The sequence below is a fragment of the Dama dama genome, chromosome 33 (genome assembly GCF_033118175.1).
Source record: "Dama dama isolate Ldn47 chromosome 33, ASM3311817v1, whole genome shotgun sequence".
NCBI classification, from domain to species: domain Eukaryota; kingdom Metazoa; phylum Chordata; class Mammalia; order Artiodactyla; family Cervidae; genus Dama; species Dama dama.
This window is the reverse complement of record NC_083713.1, coordinates 28,397,024-28,415,000: the sequence shown is the minus strand read 5'-3', so window position 1 is coordinate 28,415,000 and position 17,977 is coordinate 28,397,024. Positions and strand designations below refer to the sequence as shown.

The following is a 17,977-nucleotide window of genomic DNA, read 5'->3' as shown; positions in this document are numbered from 1 at the left end:
TTATGTATTATATGTGGGGTTGCTAATATTTTATTTAATATTTTTGCATTTACTTTTACAAATGATATTAGACTATCATTTTCAATAGGGTTTCCCTGACGGCTCAGTGGTAACGAATCCGCCTGCCAATGCAAGAGATGTGGGTTCAATTCCTGGGTCAGGAAGATACTCTGGAGAGGGAAATGGCAATCCACTCCAGTATTTTTGCCTGGAAAATCCTATGGACAGAGAAGCTAGGCAGGCTACAGTCCATGGGTTTGCAGAAGAGTTGGACACAACTTAGGCTTCAGCAATACGTGAACCGTGAAATTCCAGATGTTCAAGCTGGTTTTAGAAAAGGCAGAGGAACCAGAGATCAAATTGCCCAACATTCGCTGGATCATCAAAAAAGCAAGAGAGTTTCAGAAAAACATCTATTTCTGCTTCATTGACTATGCTCACTCCTTTGACTGTGTGGATCACAATAAACTGTGGAAAACTTTGAAGGAGATGAGAATACCAGACCACCTGACCTGCCTCTTGAGAAACCTGTATGCAGGTCAGGAAGCAACAGTTAGAACTCGACATGGAACAACAGACTGATTTCAAATAGGAAAAGGAGTACGTCAAGGCTGTATATTTGTCAGTCTGCTTATTTAACTTATATGCAGAGTACATTTTGAGAAATGCTGGGCTGGAGGAAGCACACACTGGAATCAAGATTGCCGGGAGAAATATCAATAACCTCAGATACGCAGATGACACCATCCTTATGGCAGAAAATAAAGAAGAACTAAAGAGCTTCTTGATGAAAGTGAAAGAAGAGTAAAAAAGTTGGCTTAAAGCTCAACGTTCTTTTAAGATCATGGCATCCGGTCCCATCACTTCATGGCAAATAGATGGGGAAACAGTTGACAGAATTTAGTTTTCTGGGCTCCAAAATCACTGCAGATGGTGACTGCAGCCATGAAATTAAAAGACGCTTACTCCTTGGAAGGAAAGTTATGACCAACCTAGATAGCATATTAAAAAGCAGAGACATTACTTTGCCAACAAAGGTCCATCTGGTCAAGGCTATGGTTTTTCCAGTAGTCATGTATGGATGTGAGAGTTGGACTATAAAGAAAGCTGAGGGCTGAAGAATTGATGCTTTTGAACTGTGGTGTTGGAGAAGACTCTTGAGAGTTCCTTGGACTGCAAGAAGATCCAACCAGTCCATCCTAAAGGAGATCAGTCCTGGGTGTTCATTGGAAGGACTGATGCTGAAGCTGAAACTCCAATACTTTGGCCACCTGATGCAAAGAGTTGACTCATTTGAAAAGATCCTGTTGCTGGGAAAGATTGAGGGCAGGAAGAGAAGGGGACGACAGAGGATGAGATGGTTGGATGGCATCACCGACTCAATGGACATGGGTTTGGGTAGACTCCAGAAGTTGGTGATGGACAGGGAGGCCTGGCGTGCTGTGTGGTTCATGGGATTCCAAAGAGTCGGACAGTACTGAGCAACTGAACTGAACTGAACTAGCCACTAAACATCACCACGACAAATTAGGCTATAACTTTCCTTTCCTGTATGGTCTTTCTTGAATTTCGACACCATGACTTTGTTGGCCTAAAATAAGTTGGAAGTATTTCTCCCTTAGCTGTTCTTCAAAAGGTTTTGAAAGATTGGCACTATTTCTTCCTTAAATGGCTAGTGGAATTCGTAGATGAAATCATCTGTATCTGAGTTTTCTATGATCAAAGATTTTAATTATAGATTCAATTTCTTTAACAGTTACATAACTATTTGATTTTGTTTGTTCTAGTGTGAATTTTGTTAACTTGTATTTTTCTAGAAATTTATCCATGTCACAAAAATTTCAAATTCAAGTCATTTATAATTTTTTTTAAGTATGTGTACATTCTATAGTAACATTGTTTCTTTCATTCCTGATGATTCTTTTCCCTTTCTTGTTTTCAATTGTATTAGTCCTTCCTCACCCACAAAAGCCCATAGACATCCCTTTTGGATTGGCTGATGCTCTGTATTGCATGATTATTTCCTGTATCAAAAGTTCTGCTCTTATTTTCTCTTCCTCCTTTTCTTGGTTAATTCTGCTCATCTTCTGATAAAAGTTTTAGCTTTTCTTCTTTTCCTATATATGTATATAAGGCTATAAATGTCTCTCTAGATACTGTTTCAGATTTACCTGAAAAATTTTTGCCATGTAGCACTTTCACTATCATTCACCTAAAAATATCTTCTCATCTCCAATGAGACTTTTGCACTATCTTTGTTTCTGATTTCTAGTTTAATTCCACTGTGATGAGAGAACATATTTTATATGATTTCAATCCGTTAAGTTTCACCCATGAGTACTACCAAACATTTAAAGGAAGAAACAATGTCAGTCTTACATAAAACTCTTTCAATCCTTTGAACTTTGCTTAGACCTGTTCTATGACTCAACATGGTCAACTTTTATAAAAGTCCATTTTTAAAAAGAACATATATATTCTGCAAATGTTACAGGGTAACGTGCTCATTCGGTCAAGCCTGTCAATCCCACTGACATTTTCTATACTCATATTGTGTTTCTATTTTATATTGTTTTATTTTTATCTACCTGTTCTATTACTAAGAAATGTATGTTTTGAAATCCTCCATTATAATTTGTGGATATGTCCATATATCCTTAAAGTACTGTCAATTTTTTATTTATCTTGAGGGCATGTTGTTATGCATCCAAATTTAGAATTATTATATATTCCTGGTGATTTTAAACTTTTATAGTTATGAAATAATCACTATTTCTTATAATTTTTGGTTTAAAATTTACTGTATCTGCTGTAAATATGGTTTTCTTTCAACTGTCATCTGTCTAGAATGTTTTATCCCTTAATTTTTACATTTAATATATTTTTCTTTTGGTGGCCCCTATTTTTTTTGGCTGTGCCTCATGGCCTGTAAGATCTTAGTTCCCTAACCATCTAACCAGGGATCAAACCTGCATCCCCTGCAGTGGAAGCACAGAATCTAAACCACTGGAAGTCCCCTTGTTTGGCTGCTTTTGAGAATTTTTTCTCTTTGCCTTGATTTTCTGAAATTTCATTATGATGTGTTTGAGTACTTCTTTTTATTCATCCTACTTGGAATTCTCTGGCCTTCATGAATCTATAGCCTGATCTTGCTCATTTATTTTAAAATATTCTCAGTTACCTAATCTCCAAATATTGCTTCTGCTCCATTTAAGATCATTTTCTACAGAGTCAACTGACTCATCAATAGTAGTAATTTAAGTTAGAAGACAGTAAGATTCTATCTTCAAATAACCACCAACCTAAAACCAGTAAAAATATTTCAAGAATGAAGGCAAAACAGTTATTTTCAGACCAACCAAAACTGAAAGACATCAGTACCAACAGACCCACACTAAAAGGAAATTACTAAAGGGTATTCTTAGGCAAAAAGATCTCACTAGAGGTAAAAATCAGAGATCCAGGATCAATGAAGAGCAACACAGTGACAGATACATAGGTAAAGTTTAGAAGAACACTGACTATACAAGACAGTGTCTTTAAGTAACGTTGTGTGTGTGTGTATACCTATGTATGTATATGAACACAACGTACTTCTAATAGAGAAAAAGAATCAAACAAACAAAAACTAAGCAGTCTAAGATAGGGTAAAAGGAAAAAAGGAGAGATTAGGCAGGATAAACAAAGCATGAAGAAAGATGAGACTTAAACCCTAATAAATAAGTAAATACATGAGATTAAAATGGATTAGATGTACCAATGCCAGATTTTTTTCAGCAAGGATTTTTAAAACTTACTCATTTGTAAAAACCCACAGCATATATAACACCACAAGTGAACCTCGATGCATGCTACACTCTGGGCTGTCACACGGGGTCATCAGTGGTCACAGCTGTCACTGCGGTGCAGGACACTGGCAGTGGGAGAGACTGTGAGGACAGCAGGTATATGGGAACCCCACACTTTTGGCTCAATACTGTGGTCAGCTAACTGCTCTAAAAATACGTTTTATTACTTAAAAAGTCAATCAGTTTAATGACCAGATATAAGTAATCCACAAAGTAATAACTTTATTCTATATAAAATATAATCTTCAGCTAAAATTTAAGCTTTAAATGAGAAAAGAGTGACCTCTAAAACTTCATTCATATGAAATATGAGGTAAAATATTACTGTTCACTTTGCAGTCATCCTTTGTAAAACACATAAAATCAAAACAATTTAAAATATATTTAACATGAAGTCAAAATCTTGATTAACATGTATTGTTGTTTAGGTATTATCCACAGATAACACTAGCTATGCAAACTAGTGCTGCAGTCAACAGGGTCACAAAGTCAGACACAACTGCGCGACCGAACTGATACAAACTATTTACTTTGAATACTAAGTCTTTGTGACTAGAATGAGAAATTACCACCTAAAAAACTTGACTGAACACAATACTGTAAAGCAATTATCCTTCAATTAAAAATAAATGAATGTTAAAAAAACCCTGACTGAATCTTGCTGGTAGTTAAAAATTAGTTAACAACCAGGAACCATGCAAGTACTATATAAGCTTCATCTCATATCATCTTTTCAACATTATGACATAGGTATTTTCACAAGGAAATGGAGGCTCTAAGAAGTAAAACAGTTTACCAAAAAATAAAAAATAAAACTGGAAAAGTCAAGGTTGGATTCCACATCTGACTAAAGAGCTTAAAATCCTAACCACTACACAGCAGTAACGTTCTTTAATAGTATTTATTTTGTGGCTGCACTGGGTCTCTGTTGCTATGTGCAGGCTTTCTCTAGTTGCAGTGAGCAGGGGCTACTCTCCAGTTGTGGTGTGCAGGCTTCTCACTGCAGTGGCTTCTCTGTTGCAGAGCATGGGCTCTAGAGTACACAGGCTCAGCAGCTGCGACACATAAGGCTAAGCTGCCCTTAGTCTAAGCTTCCTCGACCAGAGACTGAACATTGGCAGGCGGATTCTTAACCACTGGACTACCAGGGAAGTCCTATTTTCTGCTTTAATTTCTTGATAAAGACATAATGAAAGATTCATGATCTCTATTCTAATTACTTTACTAGATGTTCTGCACAAAGTGATATAAAAGAAGTTTTAGAAGACTGTTGCATTGCATGGCTGATAAAATCAAATTAATATATATGAATCAAAGTGTTTCTGTCGTTTTTTTCCTTATTTAAATCTGTACTTACATAAGGATGCAATCCAACTGCTATGTTGTATTACTTCACCTGCCACTCTAAGAACACATAGCGGTATAACTTCAGAGTTAGTTCTAAGTCAACATATGCAATAAACTGAGATGGAAATGAGACAATCTATGACTAATAAACTACTGCTAGAGCTAGAAGCATCCTAGAAGACAAGTCGGAAGCAAAACACCTGTGGCAAACTAGTAAAATGTCTTTTGAGAAGAAGAAAATGAAATTCAATCAAATGCTTATGTACTATAATTTAGTATTTACTGACAATTTTCTATATGCCAGGCACTGTACTAGATACTGGGAGCATAGAGAGAAGACAGAGAGACAACAGGTCCAATACTGACAGGCAAGTACAAAAGGTACCTAACTTGAGGGGAAATGGGGAAGAAACTAGGAAGAAAAAAGGTCAGAGAGGATTTACTACTGTAACTGACATATGAGGCAAGTCATAAAGGATAAATAGAAAATGGAACAGGTAAAGAAAGGCAAAGAACAAGATATACAAAGGAGCAGAAACAAGTAAAGCAGAGTCCATTTAAAGAACGGAAAGAATTTAATGCAGGATGCACAGGTAAGACACTGTAGAGGAGGGAAATCAGAAGGCCTATAAAGGGTCTTCATGAGAGTGAATTTCATCTTGAAGGCTAGTGAAGGAGGTTAGACATGAAACATCATATGATGTAAGGTAAGACATCACATGAAAGGTAAGAAACAGTAATGATGTAAAAAAGAGAGAGAGAAGCAGCAGTATAGTAAGATAGTGGTAGTGAAGATTGACAAGATACAAAAACGTTATGTAAATAGACACAGAGAACAAGGGAAAGGCAAACATCTAGGATGTTTCTAGCGTCATTAACTGAGTGGATGATGATGCTGTGACTGAATACAGAGCTATGAGTATCAGGTTATCACTGAATACCTCAAGTGATAACTGAGTCCTATCCTTCAAGGGTCAAGGAGAAGCTTTCAAGAGGAATCATTATCTAGTATGGGATTTAAAAGATGAACAGAAATTATGACAATGGGCTGGAGTTTAAAAGTTGGTGGTGAATGGGAGGCACTGGTCAACGATAAAAGATGAAGCAAGAGAGGTCAGAAGTTGCCAGGTCAAAAGTACTTTCTGGACTATACTATCCAAGCAACAAAGAATTAAGTTAGGTTTACAGGGAAGAAAAAGAAAGGATCATATTTTTATTTCGGAAAAAAAAGGACTCTGACTACAAGATGGCCTAGACCAAAGTTGAAAGATGTCAGAGTGGGTGGGGGTGGGAAGAAAGAACCCAAGTAAAAAATGGCAGTGGACACATTTGAGCAAAGACTAGATGTCTATGGGGGTGGAATCTATGGGGGTGGAATTAAGCTTACACACCATCTTCTGTATAATTGCTCACCTATCCATCCACTCTTTGAAAAGCAACAAATTTACCCATCTTTGAAAACTAAGTCATGTTATTTTTTTAAACATATCGATAGCCAAAGGATTTAACTGCAACTCACAACAACCCCCTCCCCCTCCCTTGCCCAAATCAGGAAGGACTTAAAGAAGGAAGTACACTTTGGACTTTAAAATATAAGATTATCATCACTTATTTATTAACTAAAAGATAATAAAAATGGATTAAGAAAAATAAATGGAATCTTGATTTAAAACCTGTAACAACCAAAATTCTGGTATGTGGAACTGAGAGGATGGTGGTACCATTTAATAACTAAGAAAAGAGGAGGAGGCAAGGAGTGTGTGTATGTGTGTGTATAGAGAGAAAAGAGAAAAAAAGAGAGGGGGAAAAGGGGGGTGGGGGAGGACTGAAATGGGAAAGATAATAAAAAAATACCATTTTTATTTTGTGTGTTTAGTAAATAAAGTTTTGAATAGGTTGGCATTAGAGGCACTTGTGAGGCATGTAAGTACCGATATCAATTAAGCAAGGATATGACATTCAAGACTGAGATACAAACATTTGACACTCAAGAAAGAAAAGTGGGCTGGTGACAGAAGTTTGGATGTCAGCAGCATAAACAGGGCAACTGAAACCCTAGGAGTAGCTAATACTCATGGAGAATACACAGAGTAAGTGGTAAGATGGCCTAGGACAGAGCCTTAAAAGTCCTACGCTTTACAAATTGATAATGTAAATGATGTCCACAGAAGAGACTTAAAAGATGTAGCCAGATTAAGTTAAAATGAAAATCAGAAAAAAAGGTTATCAAAAACTATGGCAAGAAAGTGTCTTTTCAAAAAAAATAAGTAGTCAATAATATCCAATGTTGCCAAGTTAAAGACTCAAATGTCTGTGGCATTTAGCATCAAGGACATAATCTTTAAAAGAACAATTTCAGTCAAGAAAAGAGAGAATGGAAAGCGAGGCAGCAGAGGCTGTAAGCAAAGGAAAAGTCCTTCAGGAAACCTAGTTATAGAGATGACAGTGTGAGACTGGAGAGATGTCTAATTGATGGGGAGTTTTTTTATTTTGTTTCCTAAAGGAAGAAACCAGTAGACAGCAAAAGGGTGAAGATATACGATAAAGGAGGTATCAATAGAAGAGGTCCCTGATGTGGCAGGGGATGGGCTTCAAAGCACAGATGAAACAGTATCTTTCAACAAAGGAGAAGCATATTAAAACATAAAGCAGAGGGTGTGCATATGTATTTTCCACTCACATAAATTTATATAAGCTCTTATAAAACAGAAAAACTATATAAATTAGGTTGCATCTATACACAGAAATTTTAACAATGGTATTTTTTCCAGTGGTCATGTATGGATGTGAGAGTTGGACTATAATGAAAGCTGAGCACCAAAGAATTGATGCTTTTGAACTGTGGTGTTGGAGAAGACTCTCGAGAGTCCCTTGGACTGCAAGGAGATCCAACCAGTTCATCCTAAAGGAGATCAGTCCTGGGTGTTCATTGCAAGGACTGATGTTGAAGCTGAGACTCCAATACTTTGGCCACCTGATGCAAAGAGCTGACTCATTTGAAAAGACCCTGATGCTGGGAGGGATTGGGGGCAGGAGGAGAAGGGGACGACAGAGGATGAGATGGTTGGATGGCATCACCAACTTGATGGACATGGGTTTGGCTGGACTCCGGAGTTGGTGATGGACAGGGAGGCCTGGTGTGCTGCGGTTCATGGGGTCGCAAAGAGTCAGACATGACAGAGTGACTGAACTGAACTGTTCTCTGTGAGATAGGATCATGGCCTTTACTGTTTTATTGTTCTTTCATATTTTTCAAATTTCCTATGATAAGCATATGATTGTTTTTTAAATGTCTCCAACTTCTGAATTATAAAAAGTAGTTCACCATTAAAGCAGAAAACCTAGAAACCAAAGCAGAAAGGGGAAAAACAATACCTATAACCTCTGAATGTGCTGCTTTCATAGGTTGACAAAAATATGTCAGCTGTATTACTTAAGCTAACATTTTCTCAGAAAAAGGGAACACTAAGAGGAATACTGAACTAGAATAATCAAAATAGACAAGTGACTCTACTATTATTCATAGACACAGAAGAAAAAGTGAACTCCAGTTTCCTCTTAGCTACCCATTTAAAATAGGATTAGTAAATCTCCACTTAGGTAGAATTCAGATTTGGAGACATATTATTCATTTAGAAGTAAATTTTTGCAATACTCTTTTCCTTCCTGGCCATGATGATTTTTACTATTTAATTATTAATAACACCCACTACTAGCATACATGCTCACTGGCAACACTTTAAAAAAAGGAAATTAAAAACGCAAACTTACAGTTGTGGTAAATTTGGTCTAACGAAAGGATCATTTTCTGCTCCATTGACTGCTTTGTTTTTCCTTTGTTTTGATTCAGAATTGGTAGAGGGTGCCTGAGAATTATTAGCTGTGGGAGGTTTGCGTTTCGCTAGAAGTTTCCTTTGCCTTTCAATATCTTCCCTTTGCTGATTCACCCATTCTTGTTGCCTACATAAAAATAAATGTGGAAAAAAATTAACCTTCCTTTACTTTTCACATTTAAAACATGAAAATACATTAGTAAACATGAAAAATCACATAATATAAACATGTAACGTTATGGTCCCACTCCTGTGAACCAACACCTTCTCACTGTCCTTTTCTCATTTGAAACATACATTTTTAAATAAGGTCTTCCCTAAATCCCCTGGATGAGAAGGATGTGTTGCCACATATAACCTCACAGTATCTTGTAGCTCCCCATCTTCTCTTTTCTATACAAATATTTCTATGGACACTTGATCTCAATATGTCTGGTTAGACTAAATCACTCCATGAGAAGAGAAACAATTATTTTATACCCTATTGTACCCTAAGTGCCCAGCATAGTGACTGACACATGCTAGGCATTCAATAAATATTTGTTGAATAAAATCAATCAGCTATTAAAAAAAAGAAATAACAGAGTTAAGGAGTAGGTTTTATACATTCATCTCACCACTGTTTAAAGAAAAACTTATAAAAGACAAATGTGAATTTATTAGTAAAGTGTTATTTTCTAAATGTATCTCCGTTAAATTTCAGGAAAGGGTAAGTGGTATACTGAAATGAAACAAAAATTGACCTTAGAAATTTAGGAAAAAAGAAGGAATTTTGACACTTTAAAGAGAGAAAATACCAAGAAAAATTTAGATGGCATTGAAAAACGGGCAACTAATGTAACTAAAAATATTACTGTTTCCAATTGAAGCTTTTAAAAACCATCCTCTCATACAACATTTTAAGCCTGTTCTAACATAATTATCTTCCCTCTTAGGTCACCTCACCACACTAGGAAATAATTTTTAAAAAACTAAATGGTAATTGTGACAGGATGTGGAATTTTGTCTAATTCTTTTATTGCATCAATTGAGATGATTTTGGTTGTTTTCCTTCATTGTATTAAGTGACATATCACACTGATTAATTTTTGTCTGCTGACCCACTCTCAAACCAGGAATAAATCCCACTTTGTCACAGTGTATTTTTTGTTAAAACAACAACAACAACAACAACAAAACCCATAACAACACAAAACCTCCATGCTGATGGTACTCAGATTTAGAACAAGTCAAATATTTCAATTCCTCCCTCCTTCACCCCTATTCAACTAAAGAACTTCCACTCTACCGACAAAGACTTGTTTTACACGTTTCAGAGTCCTATGATCCCAGTCAGGCAGTGCAGAACATGAAAGAAGGGAAGGAATGAAGGAGCACCCAAGTAAAAGAGAAAAATGCTAGAGAAAAGTCTCAAGAAGAGCGAGGTTCGAATATGACTTTAATCCAGTTTTCTACTGGAAGTAGGAATAATTTCAGTTTATTTAAAAAATTAATTTTAAAGCTAGTTTAGGGTACAGTCAAGATTAATAAAAATAAACAGCAATAATCCTACTGAAATAATCAAAGAATTACTCTAATGGATACACACACACACACACATACACATATACATATATATATAGTGACTGATTATTCAGTAATGACCATATAGTTTAGAGATTATTAATTTAATATTACTAGTTTTTATTTCTCTTCTTATCCTCCAACTATTTCGGGTTATATCACAGCTTAAAAAATAGACACTGATTAACAGTTTGATATTAAATATATACGTATATGTAATATATATATGTAGCAACATACAGCAGGACCTCAGTAAATGCTTATTAGTAAGAAAAAAATACAAGTAATTTTTAAAAAACTGGGTTATTGCTTTATTATAAAAGGATATAGCTCAGAAACAGCCAGATGAAGAGCTGCACAGGGCGAGGTATGGGGAAGAGACATGGAGCTTCCATGCTCTCTCTGAGCCTGATAACCTTCCCAGATCTCCACACATTCACCAAGCCATAAGCTCCAATTTTACTCTTTGACAGCTTAATGGAGAAATTTTAACAACTGGCAGAGTTTGTATTTTAGTTTATATTTAATGCTATATTATGTAACCTTCTTTCATTCATTACCAGGACAACTGCACATCTGGGTTTAGCAGCTCAGAAAAACACTAAAAAGTTTTAAGTTGTATCTCAACTCTATCTCTTACTTTCTACTTCTACGGTTAATATTTCAGCTCAAGCCTAATCACCTTTCATTTGGATGCTTCTCCATCTAAACTGTCAATAATTTATGTTCTTTTCAGTATTATTCCCACATTACTATCAGTTACCTTTCAAAAACTCAAATTTGACCACACACACTATATAAAACTTTAACAGCTCCCTTTTATCAACAGAATTAAAAATCCAAACTTCCTACCATCACAAAGACATTGTCCTTCAATACCTAACACCCAGAAACAGTTGTGTTGAACAGAAGCTGGGTAAATCAACTGAGATAGATAGAAGACCATTCTATACTTAAGTCCTGGGAACCAATGTTTGAAACAGCAGTTTATGTGATACTATGTGAAATAAAGCTTTGCCTACATTTTCCATTTAACTGGACTGACTCTGGGAAAGCTGATTTAGATGTTGGCACTACTCTTGCTTTGCAGGTTTTTATGTTTTCCAGCAAAAAATAAACGGGGGGGGGGGGGGGGGGTGGAGGAGTGGGGGGGGTGGAGGAGTGGGGGGGTGGGGGCAGGGGCAGCAATAGATCCTGGCTCCTTAACACAGAAACAGTCAACATACCCTTTCCTACCACCAACTTGAGAAAATGGATTTCTCCATTTTAAAGTTTACCTCCGAAGTGCTAAAGCCACATGTTCAGTTCAACTGACTTTTGAGTTATTATGTCTGACACTGTAGAGAAAATACTCCTGTCTTTCCCACAGGAATAATGAGCAGACAAATGCTGAAGGAAGGACTGGGGAATGGGAGAGGGGAAAAAACAAAAAACTAAGCAGAAAAACCCCAAGATATAGATACAAATCTTGCAATTAAACTTAAAATTTTTTAACAATTTCCCTCTCAACTTACCTATAAAAGCTAGGTCAGTTTATGTTTTGCAAAGTCATATTTAAAATAATACATCATACTATACAGATCTTCCCTGGTGGCTCAGATGGTAAAGCGTCTGCCTACAATGTGGGAGACGCAGGTTCAATCCCTGGATTGGGAAGATCCTCTGGAGAAGGAAATGGCAACCCACTCCAGTACTCTTGCTTGGAAAAATCCCATGGGCAGAGGAGCCTGGTAGGCTACAGTCTATGAGGTCGCAAAGAGTCGGACACAACTGAGTAACTAAACTTTCTATACAGATGACTGCTAACTAATCAAGAAGTTTGCTAAAGCTAAACTTGTAATGCCTATTTTATGTTCCTTTCAAATGTATTAAGTTCTATGATTTCAAAGAGTAGCGAGGAGTAGATATAGAACATAATTCCAAATCTATAATCTCTGAAAATAACAAACAACCAAAGGAATACTAAATCTTTTAAAATGTAAGAGTGACTAACTTTACAAGATTCTGAAATGCAAAACCATCTGTCCATTGTTCAGTAAATGAAGCACCATGTCTAACTGTCGTGAAATGCCCAAGGCGTAATCTGTCTTGCATACTCTTCTCTCGGCTTGACAGTTTTTCTTGTGTACTCTGAAAAAAAGGGGGAAAAAGAAAAATCATCATTCAACTTAATTAATTTAAAATTTAAAAACATACAAAGTAAAAGGGACTAATGAAAGGAGAGGGAAAATTTATTGAACTTTTTTTTTGATGTGGACTTTTTTTAAGCTTTTACTGAATTTGTTACAACACTGTTTCTGCTTTATGTTTTGGTTTTTTGACCAGGAGGCATGTGGGGTATGTGAGGATCTTAGCTTCCCAACCAGAGATGGAACCCACACTCCTGCATTGGAAGGTGAAGTCTTAATCACTGGACTGACAGGGAACTTACCTTTTCAATAAGCAGTTTCTTGCTCATTGATATGCACTTATTTAATCGCTCTTTGTATTTTTCAAGTAGTTTTTGTTGCTCATCTATCTGCCGTCTGAGATCACAATTAGCCTACAATATAAGTAGACAATGAAAAAGGTCTAAAATTTGTGTATATGAGACATTTAAGAATATTTATACATTTTGAAAAATTAATAAAGAGGATTAATAAGATTAAGTATTTGAATGTGATACTAAAACAAAAAAATGTTAAAACACCTACTTACCACGATAATAACAACACTGTTACATGCTGCTTAGCTGTATAGTGAAAAGTACATGGAATATGTATTCATACTCCACAGGTTCAAATCTACACTCTAGGGTATATAATCTGGGCTAAGTTAAATAAAGTATCTGAACCTTATTTCTAAAGTTGTCTTAAAGGTCTACTCTATTATCTTATTTCTAAAACAGAGCAACATCATTCTATCTCATTTGAAATAACTGAAATACAAAGTGTCTAACACTTAAAAATGAATGTGAGTTCTCCTTCATCTTTTGTAATAAAACATCTCCATTCAACATGTTGGTAACACTGTAGATGCCTATCCAATAGCTAACTGTTCTCACCATCTTTCTCAGCCACATGAATACAAATTTTGTTAACTCTGTAAGCGGTCATATGCTCAGTCCCTCTTTCTAAGCTCAGAAGATAAGCCTGATTAGTACAATCACCAGGGAGTAACCTGGAGAGCTTGTTGGAACACAGATTACCAGAATCCATTCCCAGTTTCTGAATAAGTAGCTCTGGAGTAGGGTCTGAAACTTTACTTCTAATAAATCCGCTAGTAAGGTTGATGCTTCTGGTCTGGGCATCATTCTTTGAAAACCATAAGTCTATGCCAATCATGGTATAAGCCAAAAGAGAGCAGTATAATAAATCAAAAATGCTGGGAGAAAAATACAGCTGCCAATCTAAAAGTATGTATCTAACAAAAAGCTGTTTTCCAAGGAAAAGGGTAAAATAAAATAGTTTCAGAGGAACACATGAAATTTAGCATCAGACCCTTATCATTAGGTGCAAGTCAAACAGAGCCCCAACAAATTGTGTATGTGTGGCTTGAAAAATCTAACACTTCTCTAAGACTGCAAAGGACCAAAAACAGCCAAAAAGGAGATGGTATTTGTTCAACCAGATATTAAGATTTAATGCAAAACCAAAGTCTTCCTCTGGATTGGTATGTGTCTAGCTAAAGGAGTTTATTTCCCATCTCCCTGCAGCTAATGATGGCTAGTGAAATGTAAGCAGAAGTTGTTCAACGGAATACTCAAGAACACTATGCAGAAAACTGTTGTATTTTTAATTTCCTTCCTCTTCTGCTTAAGAACACAGATACCATAACTGTGACTCTGAAATATTTTGTACCTTGATATAATCTTCAAGATGAAGGCCATGTACTAAGGGGAGGGAGCAGAAAAACTGAAGGAGACAAGATTCCATATGACACCTGGGCTACCTCCTTCTGTTCTTCTCTTAAAAAATAATATTGTATTTCATTTAAAGTACTGTTGTTTATGGAAACTTATCCAAATGCCTATGGCCTGCGTAGCTCAGTCGTCTCTACTTGCCAGCAAAGCTCTGCCTGGCTGGAAATAAAGTAGGACCAATAAAATTGCATTTTCACAAAACTTACCATCTTCCATTCAAAGGCCTATGGCCTCTTAGGCTTTGTCCAGGGTGGTAATGGCCCAACTGTAGACATTGCTGTCTAGATAGATGAACAGCCTCCAAGGGCCTCCTCAGTCACATCTGGGACGAATGGTCAGTGTGGCACCAGGGGCCACAAGTGCAGTGTCCTGCCCAGCCTCCATCACTAGCTTGGGGGTCAGGGAAACACTCGACCCCCCGCCCCCTCAGAGGTGAGTAGCTTGCAGAGAAAAGAAAAACCTATCTCAGATATGTTAGTGAGGGGCACTGTGTTCCACTGGTTATCTCAGGGCCATTCCCTTCTGGGCCTGCTATGGAAGGGCCGACCTCCACCCCTAGCTGGATTTAGTGTGGGGCAAGTAACTCAGTGGGCAGGAGACACTGCACCCTCAAGCTCTGACTTGGAACACCCCCCGCCTTTCTGTTCTTCTCTCAAAAAGTAATGTTGTATCTTATTTAAAGGACTGTTGTTTATGTTCTCTGTTACTAACAACCAAAGGCAACAGCTAAATGATAAAAAGATGCTGTAGTACCTACCAGTATAGGAATACACAAAGAGAACATGGTACTTAACACAGAACACTGAAATACATGTATTTGTATATGAAAATAAGATTGTATGATGGAGCTGGCAGTAAAGAGTAGACAACTAGTTCTCTATATAGAAAGAAATTGAAATGAAACCTTATTTCACATCATATTCCAAAATGAATTCCAGTGAGATTTATAACTTGCATTGAAAAAGCAGACTATAAAATTTTTTAAAGAAGATACAGACGAACATCTTTATCGTCTTAGGGACAAAAACAATGAATTATTTTGGTATACCTTTGATAATAATTTGGTACAAACTATAAATAAACAGATCCTCAGTCATGTCTGATTCTTTGCAACCCCATAGACAGTAGCCTGTCAGGCTCCTCTGTCCATGGGATTCTGCAGGCACGAATACTGGAGTGGGTTGTCACGTCCTTCTCCAGAGAATCTTCCCGACCCAGGGATCAAACCCAGGTCTCCTGCACTGTGGGCAGATTCTTTACCATCTGAGATACCAGGGAAACCCATAAAAAAAGAGACATGTAATCATATAAGTTTTAAATGACCTAATCAAAAGATAGTGCAAAGAAATAAAAAGACAATTCACACACTAGGAGAAAAATCAATATATATGGCCAACAAAAAAACTGGTATCAATTTTAAAAAAGACAGCAACTCATTAAGAAAAATGAGCAAAAAAAAAAAAAAAAATGATCATTTACTTCACAGAAGAAATACAAATGGTTAATGAATATTTTATAAGATATTCAAAAAATAAAGTGAATGCATAATAACTAATACCTTGTTACATACATTAAACTGAACCCCCAAACTAAATATGATTCTAATAAGCCTTAGCAAGGATAATGAGCAATAACATTATTCCCTGCTTATAGTTAGTGGAATGTAAACTGATCCAACCACCTCGGGAAAAATTTGCTTTTACAGAGTAGAGTTTAAGCTATGCATGCCCTATACTCTAGCCATGTCTAAGCATATACCACAGAAAAATTCTCCATGTGTGCCGCAGAAGATATGTAGAAGAATGTGTCTTAGCAGAACTGTTCATACTAGTAAGAAGTAGAAATAAAATGTCCAACAAGAGCAGGAAAGATAAATTACAGTATATTCATTTACACATTACCATACAGCAGTGAAATGAACACGACAATCCCACATATAATGCTTAGTGAAAACAAGCAGGGCATACAGTATAATTTTGTAATTCAAAGTTCAAAAACAGTGAAATAATATGTTGTTAAGAATGTATAAGATATATACAATATAACTATAAAGAAATACAAAGGCATAAGAAATAGATACAAAATTTACAACAGTGGTCAATGGTAAATGGATGTAAGAGAGTAAATAGGATGGGAACGGGAGAGGCACACTAGATGTTTTAGAGATATGGGTAATTATGGTATGATCACAGGTGATGGTTTCATTGAGTTTCTATACCAACAGTTCTGTTAGCTAAATTACAATCATTTGGAGAAGGTTTTTATTTTTCCCCCTTAATTTATTTATTTGGTTGAGCTGGATCCTAGGTGCTGCATGTGCGATCTAGGTCCCTGACCAGGGATCAAACCTGGGTCCCCTTCATTGGGAGCAAGGAGTCTTAGCCTCTGGACCATGTAGGAGCTTTTAAAACTACCAATGTCCAAGCCCTACCTCATACCAATATAATCAGAATTCCTCAGGGTAGAAATAAGCATTGCTACTTTTATAAAGTACCTCCCATATTTTCCATCCAGTGATTCAAATGAGCAGCAAGGGGTGAGAACCACTACTTCATCCCTTACTCACATATTAGGCATACTTTTTGATGTGCCTCTTTATGAAGTTTCCATTAAAAATCTCACAAAATTGCAGCAGTTACTTCATCTAGTATAGTGTCACATGGCAGTCAGGTTTATAACAAAATCAGTTAACTTTAAAACCACCATGAAATGCATATCTGTCTTAGGATAGCTGATCAAGTAAAAATAAAATTTTATAAACTTCTATTTCTCCAACTGCTTTTCAGCTCACATTTAAAGAGATAATGAAAGTTTTTTCTTTAAATGGTTGATATTTTCAATTATGTCCTTAAAACTAAAAGACTTAATTTCTCCCAATAATAGAGATTTTTTTTAAATGTTAAGTATTTACTCAACTGTTTTACTATTGCCAAATATTTGGCAGTGACGACTTTTTACTTACCCTGAGCAAGTCATCTATACGACCTTCCTTCTTTTCCAGGTCCTGGTTTTTATTACTTTCTAATGCTGCTAATTTCAGCATCGTAAGATCAGTCTAAATAAAAGAAAGCTATTTTATTATTCCATTATATGTATCACTGCATGTAAATATAAAATTAGATTTAATTCTGATTCTAAAAATCATAAAAGCATTGGAGTTTGTGTATGTAAAGGGTGTCCCAAAAGGTCTTAGTGTAGTTTTATTATCTTCAGAAATGTAAGTGCTACACAGACTTATTAAAAAAATTTTTCAAAAGTTAATCATTTAAATTTTTAGAATATTGATATGTTCTTCATTAAAATTCAGAATAATCACTGTTATATGATATCAACTCTAGCTGATTTTTGAACAGGGCAATTCACAAGCTGTTCACTGACTCAAAGTAATGTACTTAAAAATCCTGGTCTAAAGATTATCCAAAGAAAGAAGTTATGATGCATTCACAAGAGTCTGGACATGACCTGACAGAAAAAGTGTAACAGCA

At 36.1% G+C, this 17,977-nt stretch overlaps 1 protein-coding gene across 1 annotated transcript in view; it reads right to left on the bottom strand.

Annotated features, from left to right (window-relative positions):
- Positions 1-17,977, bottom strand: part of TLK1 (tousled like kinase 1) — a 164,901-nt gene that overhangs the window by 37,368 nt on the left and 109,556 nt on the right. Inside the window, exons 8-11 of the mRNA XM_061135624.1 lie at positions 17,455-17,547; positions 13,023-13,133; positions 12,585-12,721; positions 8,967-9,155 (exon numbers count right to left, since the gene is read on the bottom strand). Coding sequence (XP_060991607.1) covers positions 8,967-9,155; positions 12,585-12,721; positions 13,023-13,133; positions 17,455-17,547 — 530 coding nt within the window. The remainder of the gene's footprint in view (positions 1-8,966; positions 9,156-12,584; positions 12,722-13,022; positions 13,134-17,454; positions 17,548-17,977) is intronic.